An 18,939-nucleotide genomic window follows, 5' to 3' on the forward strand; every position below is an offset into this window, starting at 1 on the left:
ATGGATAGATGGATGGATGGATAGATGAATGGATGGATGGATAGATGGATAGATGGATGGATGGATGATGGAAGGATAGATGGCTCACGCTTTGAAGGTACAGCCCCTCATGTCGGGGAAGTCATGGCAGCTGGAGCACACGAGACAACTAGTTAAACTGGGAAGAAGATAGAGACAAATGATGATGCTCAGCTCACTTTCTCCTTTTTCACTCAGCCCAGGACCAGCCCAATGGGATGGTGCTTTCCTTCTTACACTGAGGGAATCTAGGCATACCCAGAGCCTTGCTGGTCAGGTAAGTCTAGATCCTGCAAGGGTCAAAATCAACATTATCACAGCCTGGTTACCATCTCTGCAAAGCTTGCCTTGAGGCATCTCCACACACACCAGGCTCCTCTCCTCACCCTTGCTTGTCCCTCGGTGACTTGTCCACTCAGAGTCATGCTCCTATCTTTTGTCTCTCCTGGCCTGGATGAAAGAGTGAACACATGATGGATCTTGGGTACAGTAACGCTCTCTCCTGTCTCTTCCAGGGAAGGCAAGGGAGGAGATGGAGTCAGAGCCCATTTACAACCTGCTGCAGCTCCCAAAGGAGGTGGCTCAGCCCACGGAGGAGGAGCTCCCACGAGGTGCTGCTCCTGGCAGGCCCAGGGGATGGAAAGAGTGTGTGACCAGCTCACTAGAACAAGACAGGCTGTGCCTGGGGACTACCCATGTATCCATGTATCCATCCACCATCCATCCATGTATCCATCCATTCATCCACCCACCCACCATCCCACCTGCCCATCATCTATTCTCTATTCATTTTCTATCAACTCACTTATCCATGAATCATTCCTTCATCCACATACCCATCCATGCATTTATCGCTCCTTCTCTTCCTCTTCCTCTTCTCTTCCTCCCTCCCTCCCTCCCTCCTTCCCTCCCTCCCTCCCTCCCTCTGTACTCACTCACTAACTCACCCATGTTATCAGGAACTGACCCCAGGCAAGCACATGAGTGTGGTTTTCAATTTATTCTCCCATCTTCCATTTATTCATCCCAGTAAGGGGTGGGTCTACTCCAGGGTTTTAGGAGATGCAGCGTTTTGGGTCACATAACATGTTATATTTTATGAGCTTGGGCAAGTCAGCCCCATGTGCTGACTTAGTTTGCTTCATGTTTTCTGAGATCAGCTGACCTACAAAGTCCCTTTGGGCCTGATGCTTTGTGGGTTCTAAGGATTTAAAATGTTGGGAGCCTGCTTACCAAGGCCTCCGGGAAGGGAACAGCCAAGTCAAAGAGGGCACAGGAGGCCTCAGTGGTAGACCCTAGCCAGCGCTGCTCAGCAGCATGGGTGATGCCCACCTGAACCTGGCACGTCTTTTGATCCTTTGCATTGTTTCTGCACTCTAGGCAAGCAGACAGGGTTTCTAGAAGATGCTACACATCTGCATCATGACCTTCATGGAAAGGGGTGACCTCTGAGTTTTAAATGTGTACTCCCAGTGTGAAGTGCTCACAGGAAGTGTGAGTGAGAGGCAGGGCTAGGCTCCCCCAGGGTCTGGGGTCCAGTGGGTCACCTGCAAGGAGATAGCTGCCAAGGGCCCCCAGGGTCCTCACACACATCATATCCACCTCTGCTTCCAGGAGGAAAGAAGAAATACCTGTCTCCCAATTCCCGGAGGGACCCCAAGTTTGAAGAACTGCAGAAGGTACAGCGCCATCTCCAACCCTGAAGTCTCTGGAGCCAGGCTTGATGCCCCTGACTTACAGACACCACTCCCCTGTGCACACCCCACCCGACACCGCTCTCCTCCCTCTGCATTTCCACAACTCTGTCTTGGAGGCACCTAGGCTTTGTGCCCAAGTGCCCATTGTCAGCTGTTTCCATCACCCAACCCCACAACCATGTGCCCCAGTTTTAGGTATTTGCTACAATGATGGCAACTGCCAGGTACCAAAACCTCACATGTCAGAATAGTAGCTCCTTGGGGCTCAGGCAGTTGTCTGGCGATCCTGGTAGCTCAGAGCAGGCTCCACATGGTCAAGGAGGCCAGAGAGAAGTTCCTGGAAGAGGTACCACTTGACCAGACCTCAAAGAGCAGATAGGAGTTGGCCAGGCGACTCCTACCCCTGTCAGCTGTCCCTTTGTAATGGCAGGTGCTGATGGAGTGGATCAACACCACACTCCTCCCAGAGCACATCGTGGTCCGAAGCCTGGAGGAGGACATGTTTGATGGGCTCATTCTGCATCACCTGTTCCGTAAGCAGAGCCCCCACCCCCCTACCTCGCCCCACCTGTGTTCCCTAAGCAGCTGCTTCTGGGGCTTTGGGGCCAAGTGCACCTTGGCCCTTCAGGTGGCTTCCTGCCTCACTTCCCATCACAGCCCCCCACCCCGCCAAGGGAGGGACCCCTGTATGGTTTTCCAGATTGTAGAGTTGCAGAGGCAGAGACCCTGCGCACAGCTAGGCATGGCAAGGCAGAGTTATGGTTCCAGATGGTGTCAACTCCCTGGGCTGCGGCTCCTTCTGCCATGCTGTGGCCCTGCCAGCATTTATAAAGTGTCTGGTAGTTTTAGGAGCTGGGACATCAGTTGTCCCTGACCTTAGGGTGCCATGGGCTGCTGGAAGGACCCAGGATATCCGGAGCAAGGCGTTCCAGAGGAAGAGGCAGGGGTGGTTCTGTCTAGTCAGTCCCAGTGGGCCTGGATGTGGTCGGTGCACTTGACCCCAAAGCCCCAGGAGTCTGAAGTCAGGCCAAGTGCCTGCCTCTGGCTGGTTTTCCTACCCATGCCTGGTCTGCAGATGTCTTGTACAAGGAAAGAGGTCCTGGAAGCAGCAGGACCCAGAACCAGATTCTCAGAGCCTGCTAAATCCACAGTTCTGTAGAACTTGGCCGATGGGCTCCAGAGTAACCCTCCAGCCTCTGCTGAGGCTTCTGGGTACTTCTCATAGAGTGGGCACTGTCAGCTTTCTGCACAGCTATTGTTCCTCTTCCTGGCTATGGGTGAGACCAAGGCTCCCAGACACAGAACAACATAATATGGCCTGTCTCAGTGTTCAAGAAAGCAGATTTTGGGATGCCAGCCTAGAAGTGTAGTGTTGATGGCTAGGCTATGCTGCCCTGTGGGAACAGTGTGACCACAGCAGTGCAGAGACCAAGGTGTGTGCAGAATGGTCAAGCTGAGGTGGGCCAGAGGGGATGGCTCAGAGGGCCACAACCTACTCACATACACGGTCCATGTGCCTTGGTGGTCTATTTCCCATGTGGACAGGGACTCCTTGGATAACAAGTTTGTTTGGTTAAGGCTTCTGGGGTTGGCCATAGCTCGGCATCATGTATTCCATAGGTCCATCTACCCTAAGTTTTGTCCAGATTTATCCTCACAGAGGGTCCCCATGACAGCTGCTGGGCCCACTTCCTGGCCCTGACTGTCCTTTTGCTATCAGAGAAGCTGTCAGCCGTCAAGCTGGAAGTGGAGGAGATCTCCCTGACCTCAGCCAGCCAGAGGCGCAAGCTAGGAATCATCCTGGAGGCCACCAACCGGAGTCTGCAGGTTGAAGAGCAACAGGCCAAGTGGAGCGTGGAGAGTATGTGGAGCTGAGCCAGGCCTGGTACCTGGGAGGGGTGGGGGAACCATCTATGCTGGCTTCTTGCTTACCCAAAAAGCAGCACACTCATCTACCTAGGAACCAGGCTGGGAAGGCCATAGATGTCTCAGGAAGCCCATAGAGTGAGCACAAGCTGGACACATAGTCAGGTGTCTGGTGGAAGAGAAGCTGACCTGCACACACGGCCCTGGGGGGTGGTGTCACTGCTGTGAGTGTAACCCAAGGATAATGACTTCCCAGAGACACAGCCACTGCCTAAGAGTCTAAAAGCACACTACACTTCTCAGCCTGGTCAAATGGCACAGTCAATCCCCCTTCATTAACACTTTTACCTGTTAACAAATGAGTGTGCCATGTGCACACGCTTCCCACCCACCCTCCAGACAGTTTGGTGAACACACACACACACAGAGAGAGAGAGAGAGAGAGAGAGAGAGAGAGAGAGAGAGAGAGAGAGTGGGGAGGGGTGGTGGACAGACAGACAGACAGACATAGAGACACAAGACTCAGAGACAGAGAGACACACACAGAGAGAGACACACATGCACACACAGACACATATTTGATCTCAGTGTCCACACAGGACTGTTCCAAAGGTGGCTGGCTGCAGGTTTTGGTTTGGACTTTCTGACTTTCTAACCTCCCCTCTCTAGCCATCTTCAACAAAGACCTGTTGGCCACCTTGCATCTCCTGGTGGCCCTGGCAAGACGCTTCCAGCCGGACCTGTCCCTCCCAGCCAATGTCCAGGTGGAAGTCATCCACATTGAGGTACTTTCTAGGTGGTGGAAACGAGGCAGGTCATCTGAGAATATGGCTCCATGCCACTGCATCTACATAGGCCCACTGTGTGGGAGTAGTCCTAGGGGGCTATGAGGACATCTTATGAGGACAGTAGTTAGGGGCAGGGCTGGCAGAGACCCAGGAGGGTAGGAAAAGTGCCCTGGCCAGCCAGTGCTGCTCTCAGCAGCCAGCTCTGCCTGGCAGAAGCAGGGATGAGTACACCCATAGGGAAGTCAGCTGGAGCCACCACATTTCCTGGGACATAGGTGACCATCTCTCCATGGTACCCTCAGACAGCCTTTCATTTGTCACCTGTGACTACATCCTGTCTCCTTTGAGAAACCTTTGCTCTCTGGAATTGCTAACTTGTGCTATACAGCATGTGTGTATGTTTGCTTGCTTCTGAATGTGTGTATGTATGTGTGTGTGTACATGTTTATGTGTGTGTATGTGTTTGTGATTATGTGTGTATATGTGTATGTGTGCATGTTTGCTTATTTGTGTGTGTGTGCATGTTTATGCGTGTGTGCCTATGTGTGTTTGCTTGCTTGTGTATGTGCACGTGCGTATACTTGTGCCTGCATACGTGTGTGTGTGTGTGTGTATGTGTGTGTGTGTGGTTTCCTTCTACTTGCTTTACAGAATCAGCTGTGTCCAGGTTTCTATTCCCACTTTTTCCAAGTCTTTGCTGAAAGTTCACTACTGAGCATTTTCATGGCTTTCTCAAACTTGCATAAATCAGAGTTAAGGCAGGCAAGACAGTTCAGCAGGTAAAGGTGTTTGCTGTCAAGCATGACAACCTGACTTCAATCCCTGAGACCCTCATGGTAGAAAGAGAGAATTGACTCCTGAAACTCATCTGTGACCTTTGTATGTCCAATATAGCCTGTGTGTACTCCCTGATATATTTATGTACACACACATACACACTAAAAGATAAATGGGAAAAAATCAGAGGCAACCATTAATTTGAGATCATTCATATCAACACATATTTATTTACACACACACACGCGCGCGCGCGCGCGTGCGCGCGACTCTAGAGGGTCATAAAAATGAGACATCCATCATGCTATCCTCATGGGTTAAATGACCACAGGGAAAATGACCACTGAAGCTGGTCCACAGAAGCATCCTGAGATGGGGCAAAGCAGAGTATAATAGGTCTTTTTACTCTATAACGTAGACTTGGTTTTGGGGTTCTCTGTGATCACACCCTTTCTTCCCCTTTCCCTGTTGTAGAGTACCAAGATGGGCCTGAAGTCAGACAAGTTGGTGGAACAGCTCACAGAATCCAAGTGAGGGCGGGCCGGGTCTTGGCCGGGTGGGAGGTACAGGGGGTGCTAGACCAGGGAAGTCCTTATTGTGCCTGCTGTCTCTTAGGCCCCAGCAGGCTGCAGGGACCCCTAGCCCTTACATCCTCAGCCACACAGAATCCAAGTGTTCTGAAGTGTGTGTATGCAGGGCAAGGCTGCCAGCCTTGCTTTCCACATGCGGGGTCTCTGTAACTACCCCCACCCCCCACCCCCCGCCCCGCACCTTGATTGCCCAGGAAAAAAAACGAACCCATCTCCTTGCCACCTGCTGGCACCAAGCTTGTTACATTAGGTGATGAGAGGGCTGCAGACTTTGTGCTAACTCTTTGATTGCTTTTCTGTCTCCTGCAATTTCTCCTCTAGCTCACACAAGGACCAGCCTTCACGTGAGTAATTTCATAACTGAAGGAAAGCTTTCCCTTCTGGTGGGGTTAACTGTTTCCACTGTGGTCTGTTACTCACCGGCAGCAGGACCTATTCATGAATTTGTCCTTCCTTCTGTTTGCCTGGCCTCTCACTGCTTAATACTAGTTCCTCATCTCAGAACACCTGGTGAATGATGCCCGCTTGGCTGGGTCATTTTAGAGATCAAAGTGGGTGATGGACAGGCATTTCCCTGCAGTGGGATAGGTGGGTAGAGAGGTGGAGGGATGGATGGATGGGTAGATATATGTCTGGATGGCTTGTGTATCAATGGATGAATAGATAAATGGTTGTGTGTATACATATATATTTAATGGATTATGGGTGGATATATATATATATGTGTGTGCATGTTTGTGAGTGATGAATATGTGTCTGTGATGATGGCTATATGTGTATTTATGAATGGATGGATGAATAACTCATTGGATACTTAGTACTATTCTTATGGGGACAGACCCACAGTCTACACAGCAAGGGCAGAATGGTGGTGATGCTGATGCCACTCACTCTCTTCCTCATTAGCCATGTAGGCTTGAGTAGATGCCCTAACCTGTCTCTGCATCAGTTCCCTCAATCTGGAAGCCATTTCTTAAGCTGGTGGTGAAGGCTAAAGGAAGTAATCCAGGGTTGTGCTTAGCACATGGAGGGCCCTCCTCAATGGTAGGAGTGCAATACCATGGCTGCTGCTAATGTTCACCAGTTGGTGCACTGACAAGTTGTCACTTCTTTCGTGTATCTGTTCCTTAGTGAGTTGGCCAAGTCAACTGTTCACCCACTTATTCATTCATGATCCTTTCTTCCAATTGTTCATTCACCTACCCACCCATCCATCTTTCTATGACCCAGTTATTCATCCATCTATATTACCTATACAATCATCTATCCAGCCAGCCAGCCAGGTATCTGCTTAACCATCTATCTAAGCCACCTATCCGTTCATTTACCTATACATCCATCCATCTGGCTATTTATCTATTCGGCCATTTATCCACCCATCCAGCTATATGTTTCCCCAACCAATTATCCGTTCATCCACTAATAAATATACATATATATTCTCATCACACACATATCCATCTCATATATATATGTATATGTGTGTATATATATATATATATAATTCATACATGCACACACACGGAAACCCAACCATTTAGTCATTCATCCACTTATACACAAGCCATCTAGATATATCTCTACTCAACCATCCATCCCCCATCTACCCGCCTACTGATCCCACTTCACTCCCTGATATGCCTGTCCATCATTCACTTTGATCTCTAAAATGACCCAGGCAGGCCAGGCCTCATTCACCAGGTGTTTGAGGTGAGGAAATTGAGATACAGAAAGGGAAGGCCTACACACAGCCAGGGAGCTGTGTGTCCCACATCCAGGCCTGCTTCAGCCAGGAGCCCAAAGAGCAAGCTGTGGCTCCCGTGGGGCTGCTTATCCTAAGAAACTTTTGTGTTAAAGCATTCTGTTTGGCGCAAAGAAAACAGCATCATAACAAGCTGTTTATCACTCTGGTCTGCAGAGGACGCCTTTGATGAATTATTTAAGCTGGCTCCAGAGAAAGTGCATGCCGTCAAAGAGGTAGGGCAGATCAAAGCTTCCCACCCCCACCCTCCACCTGCCCGTGTCTTGGCGGGGAGGGTAACCGGGGAGGACATGGGACTCACTCCATGCCTGCTGAGTGCTAGATGACAGCAGGGTAGAAGGTGGCATGAAGGTCCTGAGTGGTTTCGAAGTCCTTGCTTTTCTGTCTTAGGCCATCATGAGCTTTGTCAACCAGAAGCTGGAGTGCCTGGGCTTGTCTGTGCAGAGTCTGGACACCCAGGTAAGGGACATTTCTGGGTCCCCATGCAGGGAAGAGGGTTTCTGGGCCCCCAGAAACTCACTGTGAGACTGGAAGCAAGGTGTCACCTCCAAAAATCTCAGGACCCTCTCTAGTAGGGTGTGCTGCTGGCAGGCAGCATTGCCAGAGGGAACCCCTAGAGACCTTGGGCAGGGGGGCTGTGGGAAGCTGTGAAGGCTTAGCCACCTCTATTGCTGGCTTCATCATTACTCATTTATCAGAATGGCTCCTGGGACATAGGATATTCTAGGGCATACTGCCACCAGAGTGAGGGGCTCCCCTGTGACCATGGTTTTTCAGAGGTAGCGGTGAGTTTATGATAGGCTCATTTCCTAGGAGTGGTTGGCAGAGCTGACACAGCACCATCATCACTAAGCTCGGCCCACTATGAAGACACAACTCAATTGTTCTACGGTGGGAACAGAACCCTGCAGATCCAAAGCGCCTCGTCTAGCCATGACCTTCCAAGGAGATTCTGTGTCTTTAGTGTCTCTACAACACAAAGGGAGGGAAATGCAGAGATCTGACACTGCCTGGGCCCGACTGTGTGGTGATGGGGTCTGATGGACACCGGGCAGGCCTCCATGGACCATGGGTATCCGCCATGTCTCAAAGCCTATGTAGAACTTGGCCACAGAGGGCCAGGCCACATATTCCCAAGTTTGGGGCCAAACAGGAAAGCTTTTGGCACTTGCTCCATCAGCTTTGCAACTCCCTCTAAAGGTCTCCCCAGATGTGAGTACTGATAAAGCCCCATTCAATAGAGGAGACTATTAAGACACAGAGAGGCCAAGGAACTTACCTAAGGTCACACAGCGATTAAGTGGTGGTCCTAGGATTCGGATGGAGGCAACTGGAGCCCAAGGAAATGCCCATAGTCACTGCACATGGTGATGGCCTCATGGACTTTGTGAGTGCTGTGACAACATGGTGAGGTGGACACGCAGACTTCAGAGCCATATGCATATGTGTTTCCATCCTGTCCCTGCCACTTGGTGCCCTTTGGGCTCTGAAGACACATCCATGTTGGTTCTGTGACCTTGGATGAATTACCGGACTTTCCTGAACCTTAGGTTCCTCGGTTTATTTTTGGTTATGAGCCTGGCCTTTAACGGCTGAGCCATCTCTCCAGCCCAGTTCCTTGATTTATAAAGTGAGAGCAATCCTACCTCATGGAATTGGGTGTTTGGGGGCATTGCTATCTAGTGCCATTTAGTACCTGCCACCTGACTCACTGTGGCTTTCCCAGAGCAACACACCCATCTCTGATAGTATTTTCTATGGGTAGGACATAGGATGACACCTCAGCTTTACAGCCCGCTCCCCCTCATGCTTCTCTCCTTTGGTAAAACAAGAATGAGTGAGCAAGGAGAAGATTTAGACATATTGGGATGCTAGGGGAGGCCTCAGAATTAGCTTTTCCAGCTACATTTTGGGGACAGCAGCAGAGAAGCTTCCAGGCCCAAACTAATAACATCAGAACAGACTTAATGGCTGGGAGGGGGGGTAGGGGGAGGGGGGGAATTCCATTAAAGACAGAACAGCATCTTTCCAAAGCATCCAATCTCACATGCTTTGTGTCTTTGAAGAGATTTGGTAGGATTACATTAGCATATGGCGTGCTCACAGCAGTGTTATCGCAGAACGTGCAGGCAGAACAGACAGAAATATTAATGGGCCTGTGTGCTCCTCTTTGCCTTCCCTGATGGAAGAATTTTATACTGACTCTGTTTTTGCCCATGTATCTCTAGTTCATGGAATAACTTGTCATTTAAAAATGGACACGATGGGGGTGGGAAGGTGGCTCAGTTGGTAAATCGCTTGCCTGGCAAGTTGGAATCCTGGGCTATGGTGGTATGCTCTTTTTTTTTTTTTTTTTGGTACATGTGAGTGCTTGCCTGCATGAATGTGTGTGCAACACATGTGTGCTTGATTACTGAGGAAGCCAGAAGAAAAGTGTCGAATTCCCGTCCCTGGAACTAGAGTTACAGATAGTTGTGAGCTGCTGTGTGGGTGCTGGGAGCCAAACCCAAGTTCTGTGTAAAAGGAGGGGGTGGTCTTAATGACTGAGCCATCTCTCCAGGCCCTGGCACACATATTTAATCCCAGTATTGAGGAAGCAGAAACAGGAGGATCCCTGGGGCTTGCTAGTCCGGCCAGTCTTAGCCTACTTGGCAAGTTCCAGGCCAGTGAGAGAGCAAGTCCTCCTACCCCCAAATAGGTGAACTGTTTCTTAGGAATAATGTTCTAATTTGTCCTTTGACATCTGCATGCAATGCATATATGTGCATGGATATCTACACATACATACATACATGCCTGCACACACACAGAGAGAGAGAAGAGAGAGAGAGAGAAGGGGGGAGGGAGGGAGGGAGGGAGGGAGACAGACAGAGACAGAACATGGGGCTATTCCATAGTAAGTTTAAAAACAGCTCTTTTAGTTGAAAGTATTCTGACAGTCAGGCAGCCCAAAACAGCTTCATGCTGCTGTTGATAACCCCATACATCTGGGAATGCCAACTCCACTTCTCAGAAGGTATGAGAGGCTCAGAGAGGTGGCACAACTTCTTTCAGCTCACACAGGATGGGAAAGGCAGAGTGGAACCCTCCAATGTCAGCATCTCCCACACCAGAGCCCTGGCTCCTTTCTTTTATTAGTTCCTTATATGTCACTGTGACAACTGCCTAAGACAAAGAGGAGAGGTTTATTTTGCTCACAGGTTAATGTCTGGTCTCTTTGCTTGGCCCCACATGCTTGGGCACGATATAATGGGGTATCTGGTGGAGGACAGATGTTTACATCTTGGTGGACAGAACCCAGCAGGAAGGAGCCAGGAAGACTGTACCCCACTAAGGGTTCACCCCGCCCCCAGTAATCCACTTCCTATAGCCAGGTCCCACCTGACAAAGCATCCAAAATAACGCACCAGCTGGGGACCGAGTGTTCACTGAGGGCTATGGGCACAGTTAGGCCTAAAACACAACACCTGCAGTTTGCAGATGGCGTCATCCTACTCCTGCTGATCGGACAGCTGCAAGGCTTCTTCTTGCATCTGAAGGAATTCTATCTCACTCCAAGCTCTCCCACAGAAATGGTAAGCTTCTGGGGTCTTCCTCCATGGCTTTTTTGGGGGTAGGGGTGGAAGGATTTATGGCATTGGCCTGACAGTCTTTATTCAATTCCAAGCAATGAGAAAGTGAGAGGTAAGTTTGCTCATATGCCTGTTTATCCTTCCTTCCTCACACCCTTCACCCAACCACTCGTCCACCCATCCGTGTGTCCATCCATTCATCTGTCTACCCACCCATCCATTGATACCATCTTCTTAGGTACCCATCCTCTCACCAACACCTATGTACTTGTTTATCCATCTATCCACACAGCTGTCTACTCATCCACCGACTCATCCACTGACCCATCCATGCATCCATCTATCCACTCATCTGTTGATCCATCCATCCATTTGCTGATACCAGCCAGTAGCACACATCATGCCTTGTGGGAATTACACCATTTGTATACCTTATAGAACAAAGAGTAAGTGAAAGGGCTTAGGGATCATTACTTAAGAAATAAACTGGCCGGGCGTGGTGGCACATGCCTTTAATCCCAGCACTTGGGAGGCAGAGGCAGGTGGATCACTGTGAGTTTGAGACCAGCCTGGTCTACAAAGTGAGTCCAGGACAGCCAAGGCTACACAGAGAAACCCTGTCTCGAAAAACTAAATAAAACTAATTAATTAATTAATTAATTAAAATAAACTGAAGAGCACAGGTAAGTTGTAAGAGCATCCACCCACCCACCCATCCATCCACCCACCCACTCACCCACCCATCTATCCATCTACCCACCCACCCATCCACCCATCCACTCACCCACCACCCATCCATCTACCCACCCACCCATCTATCCATCCCTCCACCTGCTCACCCATCTGTCTATCCATCCACCCATCCACCCACCCATTCATCGACCCACCATCTATTTTTCCACACATCTAGCCATCAGCTCGTTCACCTACCTGTTTGTCTAATATATCTACCCATCTGCCGCCCTCAACTCACTGAGTCATCCATTCACCCACTCACTTATCCACTCTCGCACTGGACTCCCCACTCTCCAAGTGCCAGGCCACGCTGTCCAGGACACAGGACAGTTCTCTCACAATTCTGGCTTTCAAGCTCCTCCACCTCCACCAGCTGTGCTCCCATTATGGTGGCCTTCTAGGACATCAAGGTGGGGCATTTATTTGTTTCTGGTGTGCTAGGCAGAGATTGCAAGGGAGTGGTGTTGTTGGGGTTTGTTCTACTGAATTGGGAACGATGGAGGATACCTCAAAATGAGGGGACAGACTCTGTAGAGGGTCGGGAACACTTTGGGGGAATGGTCTGTGGCTCATGGGGGCTACAGGGACTGGGAAGGGAAAGTCTTATGCAAGAGGCATTTCACATGGACCTTAGAGCCTAGAGCTGCTAAAAGACACAGCTTTTAGTCCAGGAAGGCAGCTAAGTTTGACCCCAGGAAGAGGAGCAGGCCAGAAAGTCAAGAGAGTAGACATGAGTGTCAGGGTGCACTCCCTCTGAATGTGTACCACGCAGCTCCCTACCTTCCCCACAGAGACCCTGGGCACCCTCCCTCTGCTCCCTCTCTGCCCACAATGCTCAGCATCCAAGCCAGATTCTCTACTGCTGGTCTCAGACTTTTTGTTTCTGAAATGGGTTGCCAAGCACTGCCCTGTCCTCTGTCAGGTCCTGCGGGGTAAGCAGTAAGCAGAAGTGTGGAAAGGAAGCTTGGAGGGGCGCACATCCCTGGTTCCCTGCACTGCACTTTCTGTGGCGACTGTAATCTTTCAATCTTCAGGCGCCTCTTGAGAGGGGTGATGGAGGGTAACAAAAAGACGAGCTAGAGTTGAGGACAGTTGATGGCCTGCCTGGGACCAGATGGCTGGCCTGTCTCTCTCCACATTCCTCTGGGTAGTGAACTTTCCTTCTGTAGTAAAACCCAGTCAGGGTATCTGTCCCCGAGGGTGTCACCTGCAGGCTGGGTCCTCCCAGAAGCCTACGACCTCCCTAGTCTGGTCCTTGTTCCCAGCCTCTTTTGCTCTCCAGCTGGTGTACCATCTGTCTTACCCCCATTGCAAGACCCCTGCTAGCCCCCAAAGCTCAGCCATGGGCATCTTGGCCTTACCTATCCTGGGATTGCTGTCTAGATGTTTCCCCAGCTGCTATCTCTGCCCCCGTCTCATTTCCTCAGAGGTCCCTGGTCACTCAGCAGGCCTCTGCATGAAGCTTCTTCTTGGTCCCTTGGCATCACCCTCCCAGGCCTGACCTCCCTGGTCCTTCCTTCTACACCCTGGGAAGCGGGAGGGTGAATTGTGTCCCCACTTTACACAGAGCAAGACTGAGTCCTTGGAAGTCTGACAGGCTCCCTTGGGACCACACAGATCAGCCTGCCCTCCCCCACCCCCCGCCGCGGGAATAATCCATCACCGATTCCTTCTTAGGAGTAGGGTGAGCTCATGGGAGGCATCATAGAGTTGGACATCAGGGATGAACTGAGAGACAAGTCTGAGGAGGGAGGCAGGTACCACACCATAGGAACCCAGGCTCAGAAGCACGGATCCATCTCTGTGTCATTCAGCAGCCAGGCTTCTCAGGACTCAAGGCCTGTGCTTACTGCTTCACATGCCCCAAGCCCCAGATACAAGTTAGGGCAGTGCATAGAGGCCCAACATTCCTAGCGCAACTATCTTGTGAACCCTTTGTGGGAATAGATGCAGAAATATGGCATTAGCTCAGAGCTCAAGAGAGGAGGGTGGGAGGGTGGAAGAGACCCAGGGCAGGAACATGGCTGACAACACCCACAGGTCCTTAGCTGGAGGCTGGAACCCCAGCTGGTTCTCTTGTACAGCGGCCTCCAAGGACTGCAGTGTTCATTGCCAGGCGGTGTTTGATTGCAGCATGGATGCAAGGATGTCAGCTTCCGGAGTAAAGTTACCAAGACTTGCAGAAATCAAAGCGCCAGCACCAGGAAGCTCTGGTTTCCTCCCACGTTCAATTATCTCTCTCAGGAAGATGCGAACTCACCTCCTGGGTCCTGGCCTTCCTTGGCTCTACCGAGCACAGAGCTTTCTCTTCATGATCTCTAAGCTCTCAGAAGCAAAGGACAGGCTGGGGAGGGTGAGGCAGACCTCTCAGGAGCCCGGCCAGATCTGTGGTTCATGCGCTTCTTCTCAGAGCCATGAGTGTTCTCTGAGTTGCTCATACACACCCGTCAACATGGAGTCCCTGAGAGCAGGTGCATGGCCAGTCCGAAGTATTCTTAAAATGAGAGAATGACTGGCCAACCAGATGGCTCAGTGGCTAAGTACGCTTGCTGCCAAGCCCGACGACCCAAGTTTCACCCCCCAAAACCCACATGGTGGAAAGTGAGCGGACTCCCGAAAGTTGTCTTCTGACTTCCACGCACATGCTGTGTGTATAACACTCCCTCCATAAATAAGTAAATGTAAAAATAAAGTAAGCATAGTTATAGGCCAGGGCAGCCACCCATTCGAGGCACAGTCAGCTCTCAGTCCATGGCGTCACAACCTGCGTTAGACTTTGGGTGGGAATAAGTGAGAGAAACATGGCAGCTGCTTAGCTCAGGGATCAGGAGAAGAGGGGGGCAGTCGAAGAAACAGTGGAGTAGGAGACCTGGCAGTTGGTGAATGCATCCAACCCCAACTATTTGAGGGGCTGAGGCAGAAGGAGAGCAAGTTTGAGGACAGCCTAGGATACGGAGTGAGGTCAAAGTCAGCCTGGACAGTTAACTTAGTGAGACCGTGCCTCAAAATAAAAGATAGAGCTGGGCGCGGTGGCGCACACCTTTAATCCCAGCATTTGGGAGGCAGAGGCAGGCGGATCGTTGTGGGTTTGAGGCCAGCCTAGTCTACAAAGCAAGTCCAGGACACCCAAGACTACACAAAGAGACCCTGTCTTGAAAAAACAAACAAACAAAAAAGATATAGGCCTGGAAATATGGCCCCTCCAAAAGCCAATCCCTGGAAATATATGGCAAAGCATTTCCCCAAACTGGCCACATAAAATGCTGTGACAAATGGAGTCTGTGGTCAAATACCTGGGGGGCAGGGGTCATATAAATACCCCTGGAGCTTCCTGACATACATTGGTGTATCCAAGGCTCTAAGAGGTCCTGCAGCAGAGCACCCAAGAGTTTCCAAAAGCATTTGGCCACAGATACATTCTCGCTTGACATCTGAGATCACCGTTTTGGGAGATACTGGCTTGTGAAGAGCATTCAAGGCAGGAAGTTGAGGCGCAGGGCAGGGGGCTGGCGATTCCTCTCACTGATAGGTACTTCCTGAGCAGCCTGCAAGCAACACTCCTGATGAGAATGTATCAATAACGGGGAGCCCGGCCACCCTTCCCAGAATATACTGTGGAGAGGGACTTGGGAACACAGGCAGGCCTGAGCCATGCGCATCTACTCAGTCTGCATTTATTCAGACTGCCTCCCTCTTGGTCTGGACCTTCCTGAGGGTGCCCAACCCTGTAGAGCTGTGGGCCAGTGATGCATCTTCTGGGCATTCTTGCTTTGCATCATGGCCCTGCTCCACCTCCTCAGTTCTACGCCCCTTCAGCCCTCTAAGCAGAGAAAGACTGCTTACCACTTTCCAAGGGGGCTCTACCACCTACAAGCCCTAACTCCCTTCTGAGACCAAGTCCCCTCACCTGACAGATTCATGTGCAGGGTGTCACCTCCTCCAGAACACTCTTAGCCCCCTTCCCACTCCCACGGAAGTTTCCAAGGAGGATCTTTCCCATGAGCTGTGACTCTGTGGTCACGCATGCCCAGCATGCGGCATCTGCTAAAAGCTGTGTGCTGATGGGCCCCATTCATAGGGGATAGAAGGAGATGCTGAGTGTCCCCGACTACTGTTGCAGTTCAGGGACTCAAACCTGGGATAAGCAAGGACAGATGGTGCTGGTGATGGGATGGGCCTGGGGCCTGGACCCAGGGTCTCACTGGCTGACATTTGACTGGCTTTATCATCACAGTTGCACAATGTCACTCTAGCCTTGGAGCTGCTCAAGGATGAAGGCCTGCTGAGCTACCCTGTCAACCCTGAAGGTGAGTGCATGGCCGCCCTTTGCCTGGATGACCTGCCTTGGATGTGACAGAGCAGTTGCAGGGAGTGGAGGGACAAGCACTGTTAGTGGGGTCCCCCTGTTTACTAACTGTGAGTTTTCCTAGGAGGGGCCCTGTGGCTGACATACCTGCAGGCTGCGGGAGACTGATGTCCTCCCTGCCCCCATAAGTGCTCAGAGCACCCAGACCTTGAGTCATTGTTGGGGGAGGGGACACGGATGCAGGGGAATCCCAGACAAGAGGAAGGAGGCAGGATCATGTGGTTGACGCTGAGACTTGAGTTCCCTTGTGCCTGTTTGCAGGATATGTGTGTGTGCATGTGCGTGTGCGGGTGTGTATTTTGTAGTATGACTCCTCCCCCATCCCCAGGGACAATGATCCTCCCTGACCTGGCCTAAGGCTGCCTTGCTCCCTCTGTCCACAGATATTATAAACAAGGATGCCAAGAGCACACTGCGGATACTCTACAGCCTATTCCAGAGGCATGCATTGAGGGCAGAGGACAGACATGGTACCCCAAATTAGTCACCTCTTCCTCCTCATGCCATTTCTCAGGACCCTGCCGCCTTTGAAGGACCCAGCAGTCCCTAATGCCCATGCCACAGCCTTGTTACTGTGGGCTGGTGACATGTTCCTTCCCACATCTGTCCTGCTCACATGTTCACCTTTGACCCACCAAATGAGCGCTTGTTTTGAGACCACCTCTGCTTTGCTCAGTTTATTTTGACAGAATTGTATTTCAGTGGGGGCGGGGAAGGGAGGCTCTGCATGCCAATGGGCTCCTCAGTGAGCCTTTAACTGAGGTAAAAAGAGTTTGGTTCTCAGGCTAGACCACCCTTCAACAGCCCCTAGTCTGTCTACCAGGGCTATACTTAGACAGTTAGCGGCTGCCCATCCCCCACAAAGATGGCATCAAGGCTAATGTCCTTAGGCTGTGGCCTCAGTGAACTCAGTTTCTGGCTGTCTACCTCCCACTTGGGGTGATGAACCCAGGATTGTCATGCAAAGACTGGAGCCCCATGTAGGAGAAGTGCATTCAGTTTCTTGTCAGAGGACCCTTGCAGTCCCGAGCTCTGCCCTGAGCCCCAGGGAAAAGAGCTTGTAGCTGGTTCTTGGTTTAGGTTATTGCTGGTTTGTCTTCAGGCAGCCATGAGAATTCTGTCCTGTGAGACTTTGTGTCTTCTACAAAGAGAGAGAACAAGCTGAAGAACTGAGCTAGGTCCATTCAGGCTGGTGGAGAAGCTGTGGGGGTGGGGGAGGTGCAAGGCATGGGGGTGCAGAGACATAGGAGTGTAGGGATTAAGGGGTGCAGAGACATAGGAGTGTAGGGATTCAGGGGTGCAGGGATGTGGAGAAGCCACCTAGCTGTCACTCCTCCCAACTTTTCCCTGCCTGCCCAGCTCCAGGCCTCTGGCAGGGAAATCCTCTAGGTTTGGGGGTATACAGCTGAACAGTCTTGCCTTTGGGGGACTTTGGAGCAGAGTCTGGTCAGGACAGGCTGTGATGTGAGGAGACAGAAGACTCTTCTTTCTCCTTTGCTTCCCTCCACTGTCCCTTTGCCTGCTCAGCAGGCTACTCACAATCTTGTCTGCCCTGCTGTCTCTGAGACATGTCCCTCTTACATCGTGGGAACACTCTCACAGTAGCTAAGGCCCAGCTGCCTCCACATGCTCTTGGCTCCCTCCCTCCTTGCCTGTTTGCCCACTGGCTCCTCAAGTCCTTACTATGTCTTCACCACCTATCTGATAGAGAATTTAAATCATAATGAGAATCATTCTGTAACTCTACTGAGGAATAAATACCATTTCCCTGCTTAAACACACAACTTAATGACAGTTGACAAACATGCAGTGACATGCCTCCATCAGAAGTGTCAAGGTCTGAAAGAGCCTGTCACCTGATGTCCTACCAATCAGAGGCCTGGCCTTAGAAACGACTGATCCATTTTCTGTTATTTTACTCTTTCTGCATTTTTTTTTTTTTTTTTTTTTTTTTTTGAAACTGCATCTTGTCAACACTTGGGATTATCTGTCTTTTCAATGTTAGCCAATCTAACATTGGGTATGTGCTGGTCTCTCACTATGGTTTTGATTTTAAATGTCATTCCTCTACTAACTAATGGTTTTACTAATCTGTGTTAGTCAGCTCTGGATACTGTAACAAAATGCCACAGACCAGGCAGTTTACATAACAGGCAGTCTGTTCAAAAGTTACAGTGGCTGGGACTGGGAAGATGGAGGGGTTGGCTGATCTGGTGGCTAATGAAAACACTCCTCCTGGCTCAGAGACGCTGTTCTTTCTGTGTCTTCCTGAGGGTGCAGGTGGCGTGGCATGGCATGGGGGGGGGGGGAGGGTGTTTGTCAGAGAGGAGAGAGAGAAAGAGAGGTGAAGACCTTGGCATTGCCTCATCTTATTTTGGGAACCCCACCTTCATGGCTTCATCTGAGTCTAATGACCGGAAACTCACTGCATCCCAGGGAAACTTGAGCTGGGGTGGCAACGAGGGCATCAACACAGACTAGGTAGGAGCAGCATCCATCTCGGACAGTGTTTTCCACCCCTGTCTCATCCTTGGCAAAATGTTCTTTACATCATTTGCCTTAAAGAATTACGTGTTGGCTCCCTGGAGCTGGGCTTACAGACCGGGTGAGGGTGCTGGGAATGAACGCTGGGTCCCCTGGAGGTGCGGTAACAGATCTTAGCCACTGAGCTATTCTTCCAGCCCCATTTGCCTCCCCCCCCACCCCCCAGTGTAGAGAAATTACTGTAATTTAAGCTTCATGTGTAGTATCAGATGCATTTTGAGTTA

The 18,939-nt window shown here is 50.7% G+C and overlaps 1 protein-coding gene across 1 annotated transcript; it reads left to right on the plus strand.

Annotated features, from left to right (window-relative positions):
• Window positions 1-550: 550 nt before the first annotated feature.
• Window positions 551-17,186, plus strand: Parvg (parvin gamma). The gene is made up of 12 exons (XM_051160122.1): window positions 551-629; window positions 1,633-1,697; window positions 2,146-2,248; window positions 3,436-3,576; window positions 4,251-4,366; window positions 5,621-5,676; window positions 6,058-6,080; window positions 7,655-7,713; window positions 7,889-7,957; window positions 10,972-11,073; window positions 16,040-16,112; window positions 16,555-17,186. Exons 1-12 carry the CDS (start codon window positions 551-553, stop codon window positions 16,653-16,655), a joined length of 987 nt encoding a protein of 328 aa, XP_051016079.1. The 3' UTR covers window positions 16,656-17,186.
• The last annotated feature ends 1,753 nt before the right edge of the window (window positions 17,187-18,939 follow it).

Source organism: Acomys russatus, chromosome 17, assembly GCF_903995435.1.
Source record: "Acomys russatus chromosome 17, mAcoRus1.1, whole genome shotgun sequence".
NCBI classification, from domain to species: domain Eukaryota; kingdom Metazoa; phylum Chordata; class Mammalia; order Rodentia; family Muridae; genus Acomys; species Acomys russatus.

Excerpts from the sequence above, each read along its gene's own strand:
- Parvg (XM_051160122.1), top strand. The coding sequence starts at position 551 with ATGGAGTCAGAGCCCATTTACAACCTGCTGCAGCTCCCAAAGGAGGTG. Across the intron at positions 7,714-7,888 it reads AAGTGCATGCCGTCAAAGAG|GCCATCATGAGCTTTGTCAA; the intron begins GTAGGGCAGATC and ends TTTCTGTCTTAG. Across the intron at positions 16,113-16,554 it reads CTACCCTGTCAACCCTGAAG|ATATTATAAACAAGGATGCC; the intron begins GTGAGTGCATGG and ends CTCTGTCCACAG.